Source organism: Gobio gobio (assembly GCF_949357685.1).
Source record: "Gobio gobio genome assembly, chromosome: 24".
In the NCBI taxonomy this organism is placed as follows: domain Eukaryota; kingdom Metazoa; phylum Chordata; class Actinopteri; order Cypriniformes; family Gobionidae; genus Gobio; species Gobio gobio.
Window position 1 is genome coordinate 28031925 of NC_137120.1, and position 19555 is coordinate 28051479.

The following is a 19555-nucleotide window of genomic DNA, read 5'->3' on the forward strand; positions in this document are numbered from 1 at the left end:
GAAATAAATTACATTTTGAAAATGTGAGCTGTCATTATGTAAAATGTATTGTTCTTTGACAAAATACATTAACAATGTTGTTATGTACAGTATGTAATGTAATGGAATCTAATCCTAATAAATACCCTGCAAGTGTCAGAATTGTGTGAACTGCTTTCATTTTACAATAACACTATGTTTTTTGTAGACTTTTTTTGTTTCACAAATACTCACAATAAACAATTTGTGAAAAATAAATAATATTCACTGTGAAGGGGGGACCAAGTTCAAATTCTGGCTTGTGGTCTTTTCTGATCCCGTTGCTCTTCATCAAAGTATTTTCTTCCCTTTCACCCTGCTTTCATGTGATATTCAACAAAATGCAAATAAAAGTTTATGATTGGGAAACTCCAACTGAATGTAATTAAAGTCTGACAAAGAAAGTCAAGATTTAATTTGGATCTAAAGGTCACACTAGGCCAATATTTATCAACCAGCAGGACAAGGGGACAATTTTTTTATTACAATGAAAAGGCTAAAAACAACAAGAAACCCTCGTAACCCCCGCTCACTGATGGATGGAACGCTATGCTGACTGACAAATGGGGTCTTACTTGGGAGCCCCAATCACCGCTGAGATAAAAAACTAACAGCCAATGCAATTGTTGAGTGGAATTTACATGTCAAGCTACTCCCCCGTACAAATGGGTATAAGATGGTGGCATGCATCCACTCATTAGGTTTATGTTGAGGAGCTGAGACAGTGTCCCGGCCATTCAGCGTACCCCGGGTTCAGGGTTGTGGCAGGAGGGACATAATATCTCTCATCCTTCCATCAGGGAACAAGGGTTACAACAGTAACCAAGATGTTCCCTATCTGTCAGTCATTACGATGTTCGACTGACCCTATGGGATCCCTATGGAAAGCGCCACAACCACTGACGAGAACATGAGGATATCGTCTAAGTAAACAAAGACGAAGACATTAAGCATGTCTCTCAAAACGTCATTTACAAGGGCCTGAAAAACTAAAAGGTAGAACGCGGTATTCATAGTGGCCTAGAAGGGTATTGAACGCAGTCTTCCACTCGTCTCCCTCCTTAATGTGTACTAAATGATACATATTGCGGAGGTCCAGTTTCGTGAAGATTCTCGCTGCCTGCAAGATTTCAAAGGCTGACGACATCAACGGTAACAGATACTGGTTCTTAAGGGTGATGTTGTTTAGCCCTCGATAATCAATGCAGGGTGCGTCCTTCTTCTTCACGAAAAAGAACCCCGCCCCGGCAGGAGAGGAGGACTGGACAATGGTTCCGGCGGTCAATGACTCAGATAGAGTGCAGATAGAGAATATAACCTCCCGTGAGGTGGTGTTGTACCAGGGCGAAGATCAATACTACAATCGTATGGTCGATGGGGAGGGAGAGAGGTGGCCCGTGAACGACTGAACACTGCCCGCAGATTGTGGTACTCCTCAGGAACCCTAGAGGGATCAATAGACTCCTCCTGAAAAACAGAGATAGAAGAGACAGCAGGGACTGCAGACACAAAACACTTGACATGACACGGTAAACTTCAAGATAAAATAGACCCCTCCCCCGATTATGCTGTAGTAACCATGGGTGACCCAAAACAATAGGGGATAGTGGGGAATGAAAAGTAAAACAAGAAATAGTCTCTTGGTGATTACCAGAAATACTGAGACTCACTGCTACGGTGGCTTGATGAATGTTAGACAGCACACGGCCATCTAATGCAAAGGCAGGGGGAGGATCAGACAGTTCACGTAAGGGAATACCATGTTCAATAGCCCAGCTCTGATCTATGAAGTTTCCCTGAGCACCGGAGTCAATAAGGGCAGAATAGGGAAATGATGAGCCCAGCCAGCACACGACAGCGTCAAACATTTTGCGGTTCTTGTGAAGTGAGGAGATGGGGGTTGCGCTTACCAGTACTCCCTGAACTACTGGCGAGCTCTTGCTTTTACTGGACTGGAAGCAGCATAATGACCAGAGCCGCCACAGAACAGGCAGAGACCCTCCTGAATGCGCCGTTGACGTTCGATGGAAGAAATCTGTGTTCTCCCCAGCTCCATTGGTTCAGGATCAGAGCTTGACTCAGAAAAGGGTGTGGAAGAAGGATACGTCAGTTGTTCGGGGTTGCTTTGGCATGCACGTCGACACAGATCAAAACGCTTGTCAAGGCGGATCACCAGCTCCGCCAGTTGGTTAAACTGGGAAGGAATCTCTTGTGCAAAAATCTCATCCTTGAGTTCATCATTTAACCCGTCCAGGAAACGTGCAGAAAGAATCGAACGTGAATTCGTTCCATTCACAGGTAGTGGCCAAAGTCTGAAACTCAATAGCAAAGTCAGTAGCGGAATGCCTACCCTGGCGCAAGGCGGCGAGCTGCCGAGAAGCTTCCTTTCCGAAGACGGAGCAATCAAACACCCTTATCATCTCCTCCTTAAAGGTAGCGAATTGATGAGAGCACGGGGAACCAGCCTCCCAGAGAGCCGTCCCCCAGTCGCGAGCCTGTCCAGTGAGGAAAGAGACAACGAAGGCAATTTTGGAACGTTCCTCCGCATATGTGGTAGACTGAAGAGACAACACCACCAATAATGAGTTTCACAAGGAGTAAATCCAAAGAATTTTATAAACAGTTAGGACATCTTGATCAACAAATCAAAAAAATAGAATTACAACTTTTTGTTAATGATGACCATGAGGAAAAGAAAAAGCATCTTTCATTAAAAGCACAATACAATAAACTGACTAGTAGTAAAATAGCTACAAATCTGATGTGGCTAAATCAGTCTCACTATGATTAAGGTGAGAAGCCCGGAAAATTATTGGCATGGAGGATAAAAACGATACAATCAATATAGAGCTATAAACCCTCTCTTGCTAGATAATGGACAACTAGATATTGACCCAATAGAAATGAATAATGCCTTAAAATCATATTATAAAAATCTATATAATTCTGAATGCTTAGATACCTCAGTAGACCAAAATAATTTTCTTGATGAAATTGAATTTCCCCAGTTGACAGAAGACATAAAACTAGATCTGGAAAACAATTTATCTATTGAAGAATTGATGGAAGCAGTACAAAATAAAATATGAGTAGCGGAAAAGCGCCTGGGCCTGATGGCTTGCCGCTAGAGATTTATTAAAACTTTTCTAAAAAAACTGCTGCCTCACCTACTCAGAGTGTTCAATGAATCATATGAAACAGGAAAACGGCTCGGGTTATGTATATAACCCATGTTTCCTGAGAAGGGAACGAGCACTGCGTTGGAACGACACTTTGGGGATGCTCCCTAAGCATCAGCGTATCTGAAGTCTGAATGAAAACTAAACCAATCCGATTGGTGTGCGTGATGACGTAACTGTGACGGCATACCCGGAAGTATAAAAGGGGAGCCGGCGCATAATGTCGGCAGCTATTGCTCTGAAGCATGTGCTCCAGGCGTGCCGAGGTGTGGCGACGCGACGCAGTGCTCCAGGCACAACTAGGACTGGCGCACCCTAGCACCAGGCGTCGTAGGGAGATCCAGACTATAAAACCTGATAAAGGTGTGTGGGGTAGCCCACCCAGCCGCCTCGCAGATATCCTGCAAGGGGACCCCAGAAAGGAGGGCCACCGTGGAATGAGCCCTCACAGCCACAGGTGAAGGCAAACTGCGCACCTGATAGGCCATGGTTCCAAAAGTTGTTGAGATCTCCTCCACTGTGCAGACTTCGCCAAATAAACTCTGAGAGCCCTAACCGGGCAGAGTAGGTGAAGTCTCCCTTCTTCCGCCGTCACGTGAGGCGGAGAATGGAATGCCTGCAGAACCAAGGACCTGACCACCCTTGATGGGACCTTAGGCACATAGCCCGGCCTAGGGTGTAAGATGGCTTTTACTCCGCCCGGGGCAAACTCCAGGCAGGTTGGCGTTACAGCCAAGGCCTGGAGATCTCCCACTCTCCTAAGAGAGGTAATGGCAAGGAGAAAAGCCACCTTAAGGGTCAGGTTCTTTGGTTCAGCTGACTCCAATGGCTCAAAGGGGGCCTCAGCCAGCCCTTTGAGAACCACTGCCAGATCCCAAGTTGGAACTCTGGAACGAGCCGCAGGCCTCATCTTCCGAACCCCACGGAGGAACTGTACAACCAGCTGGTGCCTACCCAAAGGCCCATCACCCATAGGAGCATGGAAAGCCGCAATGGCAGCCACATACACCTTGAGTGTGGACGGGGTCAGACCCGCAGAGAAGCGATCTTGGAGGAACTCCAGCACTGAATGCCACTGGGCAGTTAACTGGGTCCACCTCACGCTCCCTGCACCAAGTGGAAAATACATTCTACTTGAGGCTGTACAGTCTCCTCGTAGACGGAGCCCTGGAACTGAGTAAGGTCTCTATCACCTCTGCCGACAGGCCAGCCTCTAGGTACCAGTCCCCCTCAGGGGCCAGACCCAAAGGTTCCAAATCTCCGGGCGGGGGTAAAATATTGTGCCCGCCGCCTGAGATAGGAGATCCCTCCTCAGCGGAATCTGCCACGGATGACCTGCCAGCAGAGCTATGATATCCGAGAACCACACTCGAGTCGGCCAACGGGGTGCTACCAGAAGTAGGCTGACCCCCTGTCGACGGACCCTCTCCGGGACTCCCGGGATGGATGCGTGAGGGAAAACCACAGTGGACAGTGGGACGTCTCTCGAGACGCAAACAGGTACACTTCCACTGGGCCGAACCTCTCGCCTATGGCCTCCACCACCTCTGGGTGGAGTCGCCACTCCCCGGGCCTCAGCCCCTGCCTCGACAGGATGTCTGCTCCCTGATTCTGGAACCCTGGGACATACATTGGCCTGATGGACAACAGTTTCCCTTGGGACCACAGGAGGATCTGATGCGCCAGTCTGCATAGAGGGCGCGACCTCAAACCCCCCTGATACTGCGCCCCAACCAGTGAGGGAGGCATCTGTTGAAACGGATTTCCGGCAACAGGACGCTCCCAACACTGGCCCCTGGGACAGAAACCAAGGTTTCTTCCATATGACTAGGGAACGAAGGCCACTGCGCGTTACCCTGATCATACAGAATGGATTTCCCCTCAAGGAAAGCCACCTGGTTTACTTCCGTATCAGGACATGGTGGCCGCGGAGGTCCGGGAAAAAGCTCCTCAGAGCTTTGTAGACCGCCAGCATTTCCAGGCAGTAGATGTGCCAGGAGAAATGCTGGGTCTCCCACAGACCTCTCGCAAAGCGGCCGCCATGACCACGTCCCAGCCAGTGAGGGAGGCGTCTGTTGAAACGGATTTCCGGCAACATGACGCTCCCAACACTGGCCGCTGGGACAGAAACCAAGGTTTCTTCATATGACTAGGGAACGAAGGCATCTGCGCGTTACCCTGATCATACAGAATGGTTTTCCCCTCGAGGAAAACCCCCTGATTCCCAGCCACCACTGTAAGGGTCTCGTGCAGCAGGCCAAGAGATATTCTGTTGGACGCAGCCGCAATGAGCCCCAGCTGTCCTTAAACTGCTTCACAGGGATGCTGTGGCCTAGCTTCATTTTAGAGACCACTGCCCGTATGGACTCGATATGTGTGGGAGACAATTGTGCCCATAACGTAGAGAGTCCCATACGACTCCCAGGAACACAGTTCTCTGAGAAGGCATCAACACGCTACTGCGTGTCTCAACCCCAAGCACTGAGAGCAGCCAAGGACGACACCTCAGTGCCGAACAGCTGCTACTGCGAGGGGAAAGGGCTAGGCCGCCTGGAAGAACCCGATATTGGTACGCTTTGCCCCCAAAAGCAAACCTCAGGAACTTCCTTTGACACAGAAGGATGGATACAGGGAAGTATGCGTCCTCTTCAGACCCATCGTGAACGACCAGTCCTCAGACTGGATCTGAATCACAATGGAGGAATTGCTAAGCATCATGAATCTGAATCTCCTCAGAGAACGATTCAAGTACCTCAGATCTAAAGTTGGACGCAACTCGCCATCCTTCTTAGGAACTATGAAGTTCCGGCTGTAGAACCCGGACTCCCTGTCTGGCGGAGGAGCACATTCTGTGGCCTCCCTACCAACATGGAGTGAACTTCCTGTTCCATTACCCGAACCTGCCCAGGCACCACTGCCATCCAGACCACCCCACTGAACTTCGGGGGAAGGTAACCGAACTGCAGTCTGTATCCCCTTTTCTACAGTCGCAGGCCCCAAGCTGATATATTCGTAGGCATAACCATGCGCCGAGATAATCTGCTAAGGGAACCAGCCTCTCGAGGCCGGCCTCGGGTGTCAACCGAGCCTCCTCCCCGACCCCATGAAGTGGCCAACCGGCAGGGCACAATCGAGGAAGATTTTTGGTGTGCGTACGCGTTTGCTGGACCGCCGCAAGTCTCGCTAGAGGCGGCTGGTGCAGTGCACGTGCGCGGGGAAGTGTACTAGACGGCGGGAGCACAGCATCGATTCCCGAAAACTCCACAGGGGAGACGACCTCGATCGCTCCTACCCGGGAGAGGGGGCTGGCCAGCAAGGGCCTCATCTAAGGGAGCAGCTCGACAGGGCCGCAACACTAGGGCGGACACTGCGATTAGCAATTGCCTGAAACTGATGTGTCCCGCAGGCCACAAGGCGGCGAGAACGACATCAACTTCAGGAGGGCTCCATCTTAGATGAATATCCAGACAAGTCAAACACGCTTGGGTGACAGAATTAAAGTATCCAACTTATCAAAGTCAGATAACATGACACTCAATTCCTCGGAATTAAATGCCATCATAATCACCCAACCCATGCAACCTGGTCTGAATAATAGGCTGAATAAAAAATACATCTAACTCCTCAAAGTCAGATAATATTTTAATTAAATTCCTCGGAATTAAATGCAGCCACAATAAGGTGAAACATGGTCTGAATGATAGGCTGAATATCTAACTCCTCAAAGTCAGATCATATTTTATTTAATTCCTCAGAATTAAATGTAGCCCTAATCATCAGACGACACTGTTTTATTGTATTTATACGGACTCATAAACCACGCGTTGCCTCAGCAACGTGGTTCAAGCCGTCATAATACAATTGGCTTTCATCCCTCGAGAAAAAAGCCAAACAGTATCACACAATACGGTGAACCATGGTCTGAGTGACAGGCTGAATATCTAACTCCTCAGAGTCAGATCATATTTCATTTAAATCCTCAGACTTAAATGCAGCCATAATCATCAGGCGATACTGTTTTATCATACTATACGGACTCGTAAACCACACGTCGCCTTAAGCCAACCAGTAACCCATGCACAACGATTGCGTGTGTTCACTTTGATTGCAGACCCATAACCTGCGCGCTGCAAGATTGAATCTTGCATATAAGAAGTGCTTATAACTTCGACTGCCTCGATGCTGAGCACGTCTAATTCCTCAGAATCAGACCGCTCAAGCATCGGGTCCTCCGCCCCGGGGGAAGAAGCCGCAGCGCGGGCTTCCACGCAGGGAAGGAGAACATCTGAACTGTCAGACAAAGACTGGGAAGATGCCTCAGCAGTCCCAAGTCTCACTGACATGTCCATCCGTGAGCCTCATCACCTGCCTCGCCGCACCGCCTCGGCGGATGCGGGACCGATCCACGGGACTCACGGGGCTGGCCGGCCTCAACGAACACGGCCAGCCGAGAGCGGAGCAGCCTGAGTGTCAGCTTCTCATAATGCTCGCAAGCGGCTCCCTCAAGAGCCGCCCAAGCATGCTGAACACCCAGGCACTGCACACACAGCAGGTGTGCATCCGAGCCCGACATGTAACGGGGACACGGGTGCACACACTGCTTAAACTCTCTTATCTTTTCCATCATTCACACACTTTTCGCTTTCACAACTGGACAATTCAACAGTAAATAGACGGACAATTTTGACAGAGAGCACTATGCTGAAGAGCAAGAACTGCCGACATTATGCGCCGGCTCCCCTTTTATACTTCCGGGTATGCCGTCACAGTTACGTCATCATGCACGCCAATCGGATTGGTTTAGTTTTCATTCAGACTTCAGATACGCTGATGCTTAGGGAGCATCCCCAAAGTGTCGTTCCGACGCAGTGAGAGTTCCCTCGAAAGGGAACTGCCCCCTTCTTTAAGATCTGCATTAATTACTCTTGTGTTAAAACCGAGCAAATCCCCAACAGATAAGGCATCTTATCTACAAAAATACTATGCAAGGTTTTAGCAAGAAGGATTGAAATTCATATACCCAAATTGATCCTATATGATCAAAATGTAATAATACTCGTAGAGTTTTAAACATATTATATAAAAAGCATAACACCAAAGACCATGCAATCCCATCCTTAGATGCTAAAAAGGCGTTTGACAGGATTGAATGAGGTTACCTAATTGAAACACTTAGAAGATATGGATTGGGAATAGAATATTTAAAATGGCTCAAACTACTGAACAATAAACCATTAGCCCAAGTTATAACTAACAGTACCATCTCAAAATGATTTAATTGGGCTAGAGGTACTAGACAATGCCCATTGTCTCTTTTATTGTTTTTGTGTGCAGTCGAACCATTGGCAATGACTATTAGAAAGAGCCCAGATATAAAAGGTGTGAAGATAGGAGAGAGGGAGCATTGCATATCTCTATTCACAGATTATATTGTTTTTGTAACGTAACTGCTCTGAGACAGAAGGTTGAGGATCCAAGGGTAACCCACAATCGTAGTCAAAAACAGGCAAAAGGTCATACACAGGCAATCAGTCCAATCAGGCAAACAAGACAGGAGAGACAGGCAAACGGGTAATCCACGGAACAGGCAAGAAATCCAAAACCAGAGACATGAAACCAGGGAAACCACTCAGAAATGCAGTTTACAACAAACAAGACATCACAGTGAATGACAGAGCGAACATGGTTTATATAGGCTAGGGGTAATGGGGTAATGAGGTAATGAGACACAGGTGCAAACAATGAGTGATGATGAGTCTGTGCAAAGGATTATGGGTAATGTAGTCTTTGATGGAATGACAGTCCGGGTTGGAGTGCCCTCTGGTGGTGATCACGGGCACTCACACTGGTGAATTGTGAAATTCTAACCAATTTGAAGAACCCTATCCCTGCACTGGTCAATATAGGCCTACTGGGGAAATTTGGAAGATTCTCTGGTTATAAAGTCAATAAAAATAAAAGTATTCTGTTATTACTAAATGACCAGGAAAACCCCTGTAGATTATACACAATTTAAAAATGCAACGGATGGTTTCACTTATTTAGGGATTCAAATAACATCATCATATCATATAAATGATATTGTCCCCTCTAATTATGACCCGCTATTAAAGAGAGTTATGGAAAATTTGGATAAATGGGGTGCAATGCCCATTTCCTTAATAGGCCAAATAAGTGTAATCAAAATGTCAGTCTTACTTAAATTAAAGTAATTTAAATTTCTATACCTTTTTCAGTCTATTCCTCTACCACTACCTGCTGCTTTCCTCTCCACTTCCACTAAAGCCATTACAAGATTCATATGGAATAATAGGCGCCCTCGACTACGTTTATCCCTTCTCTACCTACCATATGATCAAGGAGGGCTTAAAATACCAAATATAAAACTATATTACTGGGCAGCACAGCTTCAAACAGCAATATTTTACTTTTTTATTTTACAGACCACCCTGCTTGGATCGATATTGAGAAAGATGAACTACCACTCCCTTTACAGTCATTTATATTCTCAGCACAAATTAAAATACTTAAAACGTCCACTCTTAACCCCTTTCTCAGAAATACCATATCAGTTTGGCATGAGGCCCATTCCTTTTTGGAGGAAACAATATCTATATCTCCTTTTTCACCAACAAGGGGCAACAACAAATGTATACCTGGAATAAAGGATATGGTGTTTAAAAAAAGGCTGTTGAAAGGAAAATGCATGATAAAAAACGTATATGTAGGAGGTACACTCATGACCTTCCAACAGTTGGTCAGATAATATACACTTCCGCAAAAGCATTTTAAATATATTCAAATTAGGAGTAACATATATTCCAAAATTAAAAGAACCTCAACTCTCTACTTTAGAACAAATTACTCTAAATCATATGAATGATAGAGTAATGCTTTCTATGTTTTATAAGACATTATTGTCTGGATCAAATGAGAGCTCCCAGGCATACCTATCAGCATGGAAAAGAGATCTCCAGGTGGAGATCACTGTGGAGGAATGGGAGCACTCCTGCCTCTTAGCTCAAACTCAATCCATCAATACTAGATGTAGAATACTACAATATAAATGGATGTTTAGGACATATATTACCCCAGTTAAACTGCATAGGATCAATTCTAACATACCAGACAATTGCATAAAATGTAATGATGAAACTGGTACATTGTTTCATTGTATGTGGCAGTGTAAAGAATTACAGGTGTTCTGGAATGAGGTTTTGGATATGATTTCTGAAATGACTGGAGAGAATATCCCTTTGGACCCTAAACTATGTTTATTGCATATATATCCTGGAAATGGAAAAATATGAAAGCTTATAGATTTTAGCTTAGTGGTGTAAGTGTATTCTGTAACTGTATCATTTTATATTCTGAATTGTTCATGGAGGTTTTACAACAAAATCAATAAATTCAGAGTGAAAAAAAAGTGAGGTGCCATGCTCAATGCAGTCTACTGCTATTGAATACTTTACAGTTTTCCGTTTTTGGTTGCACTCATACTTTTTCTTCATGTGTTTAAAAAAATTACTTGCATTAACAAAGTAAACTGTAAAACTGTCCACAGATCACTCCACATCTAGTTCCAAAGTTCATTTAATGTTATTTCACCAGTCTTTAAATAAAATGAATAAACTAATATGGACTTTAACAAGTTTTTAGATTAAGGGCCAGGGTAACCTAACCCAAAACTGATAGCGAAGATTTGACTTCAAGTCAGGGCTATTGAATATGTTTGCTGTAAATTACCTCCATAGACTGTTGCTTTAGCATTATTTTATATGATAGAATTAAAAAGATATTATATATATATATATATATATATATATATATATATATATATATATATATATATATATATATATATATATATATATATATATATATGTGTGTGTAATTTTTTTATTTTTTATATTATATAAAATAATGATCCTATGCAGGCTAACTGGGGTAATATATGTCCTAAACATCCATTTTTTGTAGTATTCTACATCTAGTATTGATGGATTGAGTTTGAGCTAAGAGACAGGAGTGCTCCAATTCCTCCACAGGGATTTTGGAATATATGTAACTACAAATTTGAAGATATATTATATATATTATATAATAGTTATATATATTATACATAATATTATATATAATTTGAAGATTATATATATATATATATATATATATATATATATATATATATATATATATATATATATATATATATATATATATATATTTATATATATATATATATATATATATATAAACAAATGATCAGCGTGATTTCACTGTGGACATTGGATGAAGAATGACATAATGACAGGCCAGGGTAACCTAACCTTTACTGATATTTAAGTTCAAATAAGTTGACAGAAGTCTCGTCTTGTGTACAATTTGATGTTAAAGACATCTGTTAATAATTAATTTAAGAATTAATACTTGGTCAGCAATAAACTACTATAAAAGGTATATTTCTCTGAGGAGCTCTTCACAAACCATCAGCCATGAGAGTTGTTGTGCTTGCCCTCGCTATAGCCCTTGTGGGTAAGTCAAAATATATTTATACATATTTTTTTTCTTCTCTCTCTTTTTAGCTCTTTGGAAAAACTTTGGAATCTCTTGAAAACAGAATTTTAAAAAAATTTATAGATATTGTTTTCTGTTTCTTTCAGCGAGTCAACAGATCAACCTTGGTAAGTAATGTGATTTGGCAAATGAGTTTTAAGTGGTAATTTAGATTGCATTATTGCTTAAAAGTAATGACCATACGAATTGACTCAAATCAAAAATACTGTACACTTTTCAGTTCCTGAGTTTGCCCTTGACAAGACCTATGTGTACAAGTATGAGGCTCTGCTCTTGGGTGGTCTTCCTCAAGAAGGTCTGGCCAGAGCAGGTATTAAAATCAGCAGCAAGGTTCACCTCAGTGCCGTGACAGAAAACACCTTCCTGATGAAGGTAATGACCATTAAGAACTGTATACATTGTAGATGTTCAACACTGAGAGAAAAAATGTGTGACCAAGCACAGGCTGTTTAAAGCAACAATTCCCTCATTTAAAATTAAAATGTTCCCTTACAGCTCATGGATCCTCTACTTCACGAGTATGCTGGCATTTGGCCCAAGGATCCATTTGTTCCTGCCACTAAGCTCACCTCAGCTCTGGCTGCTCAGCTTCAGATTCCCATCAAGTTTGAGTATGCTAATGGTGTGGTTGGAAAGGTATTCGCCCCTGCAGGAGTCTCCCCTACTGTACTGAACCTGCACAGAGGAATCCTCAACATCCTTCAGCTCAACCTCAAGAAGACCCAGAACATCTATGAACTGCAAGAGGTGAAATAGTGATCCTAGTACGTTTTTTATCTATATTGAGTTCTGCAATCTAATTTTTTATTTGTCCATCAAGGCTGGAGCTCAGGGAGTGTGTAGGACCCACTATGTCATCAGTGAGGATCCAAAGGCCAACCACATTATTGTCACCAAGTCTAAGGATCTGAGCCACTGCCAGGAGAGAATCATAAAGGACGTCGGCTTGGCATACACTGAAAAATGTGTTGAATGCACAGAGGTAATTGAGAGATTTTCTAAAATATTTAATGAAAATGCCAAGTGGAAAATAGTCATAGACCTTTATTTCAACAGAGGGTCAAGAGTCTGATTGAAACTGCATCTTACAACTACATCATGAAACCAGCTGCTGCCGGTGTATTGATCGCTGAAGCAACAGTTGAGGAAGTGCATCAGTTTTCACCCTTCAATGAGATTCATGGTGCTGTCCAGATGGAATCAAAGTATGATTGATCCTCTCTGAGATTTCTCTCAAAATATGAATTAACACAATTACTACGATTTTTCATTATCTTTAAGGTTACTTTGAAATTTCAGAAATAATTATTTCTTTCAGACAATCCTTGACCTTTGTTGAGATTGAGAAGACCCCTGTTGTTCCAATCAAAGCTGATTACTTGACCCGTGGATCCCTGCAGTATGAGTTTTCAACTGAGATTCTTCAGACCCCCATTCAACTCTTGAAGATCAGTGATGCACCAGCCCAGGTATAATTCGTTACCAAAAACCTTTAAAGATCTCCAAGTCAAAACCCTTGATCTATGATGAAGATGTTAACTGAGCACTGCCTTTACTCTTTCTAGATTATCGAGGTCCTAAAGCACTTGGTTGCAAACAATGTTGCCATGGTCCATGATGATGCTCCACTTAAGTTTGTTCAGCTCGTCCAGCTCCTGCGTGTTGCCACCTTGGAGAATATTGAGGCTATCTGGAATCAGTTCAAGGACAAACCAGTTTACAGGTACAATTTGTGAGCAATAAGTTAATAGGAATATAGTTAAAGGGCATTTTTTTTATTATGATTATATTTTAAACAATGAATCTGTTAGGCGCTGGCTTCTGGATGCTCTTCCTGCTGTTGGCACACCAGTCATTGTAAAATTCATCAAGGAGAAGTTCCTGTCTGGTGAACTTACCATTCCTGAGTTCATTCAGGCTCTTGTGGTTGCTCTGCAAATGGTCACTGCTGATTTGGACACTATCCAGATGACAGCTGTGGGTAGATTTTACCATACTTAAAGTGCTGTTATTTAATTCTTACCTAAATTAAATTAATAATTTAATCTGTATTGTGAAATTAATTGTATTTTGCTTTAACAGAGTTTGGCTATGCACGAGAAAATTGCCACAATCCCAGCTCTGCGTGAAGTCGTCATGCTTGGATATGGTTCCATGATTGCCAAACACTGTGTTGCAGTTCCCACTTGCCCTGCTGAGCTCCTCAGGGTAAACACCTCGAGCCCTCCAAAAACTTCTGTCAGGGACTTAATCTTTGATATTTTTCTAACTGTTTGTGCCTCAAACTCCTCAGCCCATTCATGACATTGTGGCAGAAGCAATTTCCAAGAATGACATTCCTCAAATCACTTTGGCTCTGAAAGTTCTGGGCAATGCTGGTCACCCTGCCAGTCTTAAACCCATCATGAAGCTCCTACCTGGACTGAGAACTGCAGCTACTTCTCTGCCTCTTAGAGTCCAGGTTGATGCCATCTTGGCCCTAAGGAACATTGCCAAGAAAGAGCCTAAACTGGTAAGTGTCAGACATTGTAGGAATTACATTTTTTTGTTGTTGCACATATTCTTCCAATAATAAAATAAACGTATTTCCTTCCTCAGGTTCAGCCAGTGGCTCTGCAGCTTGTATTGGACAGGGCTCTCCACCCTGAAGTGCGTATGGTTGCTTGTATTGTGTTGTTTGAGGCCAAGCCCTCAGTGGCCCTTGTCTCCAGTCTTGCTGGTGCTTTGAAGACTGAGACTAACATGCATGTTGCAAGCTTTGCCTATTCCCACATCAAGTCCTTGACCAGAATCACTGCACCTGATATGGCATCTGTGTAAGAAAAAAAATATTTCTCATATCGTTTACTTCATCTCATCAAATGAGAACAAGCCAGAAGTAAACCTGATTGTCCATTTCAGTGCGGGTGCAGCTAATGTTGCCATCAAGCTCATGAGCCGCAAGCTGGACAGGCTTAGCTTCCGTTTCAGCAGAGCCCTTCAGCTGGACTTCTATCATAGTGAGTCTTGCAATTTTTATAAGAAAGCTAAAAAAAATTGTATCTTGGGTGTTTTTTAATATGTGTTAAAAAATCTCCTTACATGAAAGATTGCATTTATTCTTACCTCTGTCCCTGTGCAGCTCCTCTTATGATTGGAGCTGCTGGTAGTGCCTACATGATCAATGATGCCGCCACCATCCTGCCCAGAGCTGTTGTAGCTAAAGCACGTGCTTACCTGGCCGGAGCTGCTGCTGATGTTCTTGAGGTGGGCCAGTCAATACTTTTAAAACAAAATCTAATTCATGGTTTTAAAATGTTTTCAGTCTTCACTCAGTTGATTCTCTCAAACAGATCGGTGTGAGAACTGAAGGAATCCAGGAGGCTCTTCTGCAATCTCCTGCTGCAGATGAAAGTGTAGACCGTATCACAAAGATCAAGCGCACTCTGAGAGCAGTAAGTTCATGTATAGTGTATTGTATAATTTTTTACTTTTACATAAAATTATAAAAATGACAGGCAAAATGTATATTACTTCTCTGTTTTAACCCTTTAAGCTCGCCAATTGGAAGACCTTGCCAACCAATCAGCCCTTAGCTTCAGCCTATGTTAAATTACTTGGACAAGAAGTGGCTTATTTCAACATTGACAAGACCATCATTGAGGAAGCAATACCGGTAATTTGTTGTAGTTTATGTCTCCTCTTTCATTACCATATTTTTTTTAGATCTGTCTCACAAATAATTCTTACAAATAGAATTAAGTTTCTCATAAACTCTATTCACAGATTGTCACTGGACCCAAACCACGTGAAATGTTGAAGGCTGCCCTTAAAGCTTTGCAGGAAGGAATTGCCATTCAGTATGCCAAACCCCTGCTTGCATCTGAAGTGCGTCGTATCTTGCCAACAGCAGTTGGTGTGCCCATGGAGCTCAGTTTGTACACTGCTGCTGTCGCTGCTGCAAGTCTCAATGGTATGTTATTTCTTAAAATTTGTCATCCTTTCCTTGGATATGAGGGTGTCACTTCAAAGTTTGATGTTGTTCTGTTCATCCTTCTAGTTCAGGCCACCATTACACCTCCTCTCCCAGAGGCCATTGAGACTATGACTCTTGAGCAGCTCAAGAAGACTGATGTTCAACTCCAAGTTGAAGCTAGACCAAGGTACACTTTTGCAGCTACATTCATGAAGATGAGATACAATGTACATAACAACAGTTTTACAAACAATCTCAACAATCACAATTGCAAACCTTATTCTTATTTCAGTGTTGCTCTCCAGACCTTTGCTGTGATGGGAGTGAACACTGCCTTCATCCAAGCTGCTGTTATGGCAAGAGGAAAGATCCGTACTATTGTCCCTGGAAAAGTGTCTGCAAGAGCAGACATTCTCAAGGGCAACTACAAGGTGGAGGCTCTTCCTGTTGAGCTTCCTGAACACATTGCTGATGTGAGGTAATGCAATCTTAGTCAGGCCAATGTAGCAAACATTTTGAATGAATTCATAAACAATTCAAAAGGTTTCTGAAAGTGATTTATGACCCACCTTTTTCTTGCCCTACAGCTTTGAAACTTTTGCTGTGGTCAGAAACATTGAAGAGCCCACCGCCGAGAGAATTGTGCCCTTAGTACCTGAGGTGGCCTTGCAAAATGCCCAGACTCCTGCTTATTATTCGGTAAACTTTGAACACACATGATGGTTATGTGTTAGTATGCAGAGCATTCATTTTGTTTAAGTTTTAAAATAGCAAGGCTTGTTATAATATCTAATTATTCTTTTCAGTCCTCTGAAATACCAGATGAGACTCCTGTGAGATCTGCTGCTCCATTTCACAAGACTCTTTGTCTTGCTGTCCCATACATTGAAATCAAGGGGTGCATTGAGGTGCACTCTCACAATGCTGCTTTTATCAGAAATACTCCCCTCTTCAACATTATTGGACAGCACTCAGCCCGTGCTGCACTGACAAGAGGTATTATTTCAGAGAAAATGACATTGATTAAACTCAAATATTTTCAGACAACATAATAATTGTCCTTTTGGCTGTAGCTGAAGGTCCTGCAGTTGAAAGACTTGAGCTTGAAGTCCAAGTTGGTCCTAGAGCTGCTGAGAGGCTCCTTAAGCAAATCAGCCTCATTGATGAGGAGACTCCAGAAGGAAAGGCCTTCCTGTTGAAACTGAGGGAAATCCTGGAGACTGAAGATAAAAATGTGAGCGTCTCTTCTGAAAGCAGCAGCAGAAGCAGCAGAAGCAGCAGCAGCAGTCGCAGCAGCAGCAGTTCAAGCTCCTCCATGTCCAGCTCTCGTATGAGTAAGGTGAGGATATGTCAAATGTACTGTGTTGGTTAGGTAGACAATATTTGTCATAAATATTCATTTATACTTCATTTTTAATGTATTTTCAGACTGCCACTATCATGGAGCCTTTCAGGAAGTTCCACAAAGATCGGGTAACTAGTCTAAAACACATCTGTTAAAAATCTTGTTTCTTTAGATCATCAATTATCATGTCTATAATGATTTTTGCTTGCAGTTCTTGGCAGCCCATGGCGCCTCAAAGGCAGTAAGCAGTGGAAGTGCTGCCTCTAGCTTTGAGGCTATCCAGAAACAGGTGAATCAATTAGTGTTATGTGTTTGTTCATAATAACATAAAATCCAAATGTGAAATTTTGAACTAAAATCCACTTGAATTGATTATGATTTATGGTTTCAGGCTAAGTTCCTCGGAAATGCTAGTCCACCTGTTTTTGCTGTCATTGCCCGTGCTGTGAGAGTTGACCACAAGCTGCTGGGCTACCAACTTGCTGCTTACTTTGACAAGCCAACCGCAAGAGTGCAGCTCATCGTTTCCTCCATCGCTGAAAATGACAACCTGAAGATCTGTGCTGATGGTGCCCTGCTGAGCAAGCACAAAGTCACTGTAAGACTGGAACTTGAGTGAATCTTTTTTTCTTTTTAAAATAATAATTTTCAAAAAATTACCTAAATGAATTTCTCAAGTGAAATTATTGACATCAATACCATTCTTTGGACACAAATGTCCTTTTTCAGGCCAAGGTTGCTTGGGGTCAAGAATGCCAACAGTATGCAGTCATTGCTAAAGCTGAAGCCGGTGTCCTGGGCGAATTCCCTGCTGCACGTCTAGAGCTGGAATGGGAGAGGCTGCCGGTTATTGTCACCACCTACGCCAAAAAGTAATGTTCAGCAACACTGAATGACAAATTCATAGAGTTGAAAATGGCACTTGTTTAACCTGCTCTTCTTTATGCATCCCTTCACATTTAGGTTGTCTAAGCACATCCCCATGGCGGCTCTCAAGGCGGGATTCAGACTTGAAAGAGCAACGAACAGTGAAAAAGAGATTGATCTGACTGCGGCCTTACCAAATCAGAGATCCTTGAATGTCATTGCTAGGATTCCTGAGGTGAAATAATTTTCCTTTAAATTTTGACTCACACAGAGATATAATAAGGAAATACAAATAATATTTTTTTGTTCCTGTTTCTCTAGATGACACTGTCTAGGATGGATATTCCTCTTCCTGTCGCTGTTCCCATCAATCCAGACGGAACTCTTTCCATTCATATTGACGAGGACATTCTCTCCTGGATCCAGAAACATATCAAGGAAGAATAAGAAATAAATTATATTTTGAAAATGTGAGCTGTCATTATGTAAAATGTATTGTTCTTTGACAGTTTAATTAAATACATTAACAATGTTGAGATGTACAGTATATGGAATCTAATGCTAATAAATACCCTGCAAGTGTCAGAACTGTGTGAGCTGCTTTCATTTTACAATACCACTCAGTAAATGTTTTTTTGTAGACTTTTTTTGTTTCACAAATACTCACAATAAACAATTTGTGAAAGATAAATAATATTCACAGTGAAGGTGGGACCAAGTACAAATGCCGGCTTGTGGTCTTTTCTGATCCCGTTGCTCTTAATCAAAGTATTTTCTTCACCTTCACCCTGCTTTCATGTGATATTCAACAAATTGCACATAAAAGTTTATGATTGGGAAACTCCAACTGAATGTAATAAAAGTCTGACAAAGAAAGTCAGGATTTAATTTGGATCTTAAGTTCACACTAGGCCAATATTTCTCCACCAGCGGGACATTTCTTTTTTTACAATGAAAAGGCTAAAAACAACAAGAAACCCTTGTAACCCCCGTTCCCTGATGGATGGAACGTTATGTTGATTGACAAATGCCCAGCAGGCACCGGACGTCAATATGACGTCAGATTGACGTTGGACCCCAACGTCAGACAGATGTTGCATTTTGGTTGAAAATGAAAATCGGGTTGACGTCAGAACGCAACATCAGATTTACGTTGGGTTCTGACGTCAACCCGATTTTCATTTTCAACCAAATTGCAACGTCCGTCCAACGTTGGATGTTGACGTCAATCTGACGTTGGGTTCTGACGTCAACCCGATTTTCATTTTCAACCAAAATCCAACGTCGCACTATTTTAGTCGCATTATCTAAGTGCATTGTAGACATGTACACACCTTAATCTAACTATTAACGTCGTGTAGGAGTTTTCGCCGCATGACAAGACACACACACACACACACCAGGCACACACACCAGGCAAGTGCAGAGGGGAGGGCTTTGGGGGCTCGTATCAAAAGTATATAAAGTGCCCCTCTAAACAATCATCAATAATATTGTGACAAATAAAACAGAATTTGAATTATAATTAATATAACCGCGCATACAAAACAGTAACAATGCGCTCAAATTCCCGTTTATCTTTTACGCATCTTTTAGTCTCTAGTAAATGTCGTTGCC

The 19555-nt window shown here is 42.7% G+C and overlaps 1 protein-coding gene across 1 annotated transcript; it reads left to right on the top strand.

Moving 5' to 3' along the window:
- Positions 1–11677: 11677 nt before the first annotated feature.
- Positions 11678–18385, top strand: LOC307121169 (vitellogenin-like; the record flags this gene model as incomplete). Its single annotated transcript, XM_079808658.1, has 28 exons — positions 11678–11729; positions 11858–11878; positions 11992–12143; positions 12267–12518; positions 12592–12753; positions 12828–12976; positions 13090–13240; positions 13337–13494; positions 13583–13748; positions 13854–13979; positions 14065–14283; positions 14370–14587; positions 14673–14770; positions 14893–15017; positions 15104–15205; positions 15307–15426; positions 15537–15723; positions 15811–15913; positions 16019–16204; positions 16314–16425; positions 16533–16722; positions 16800–17065; positions 17155–17199; positions 17283–17360; positions 17463–17669; positions 17801–17943; positions 18035–18173; positions 18260–18385. The coding sequence occupies exons 1-28, from the start codon at positions 11690–11692 to the stop codon at positions 18383–18385; spliced, it is 4041 nt and encodes a 1346-aa protein (XP_079664784.1). The 5' UTR covers positions 11678–11689.
- Between the last annotated feature and the right edge of the window lie 1170 nt (positions 18386–19555).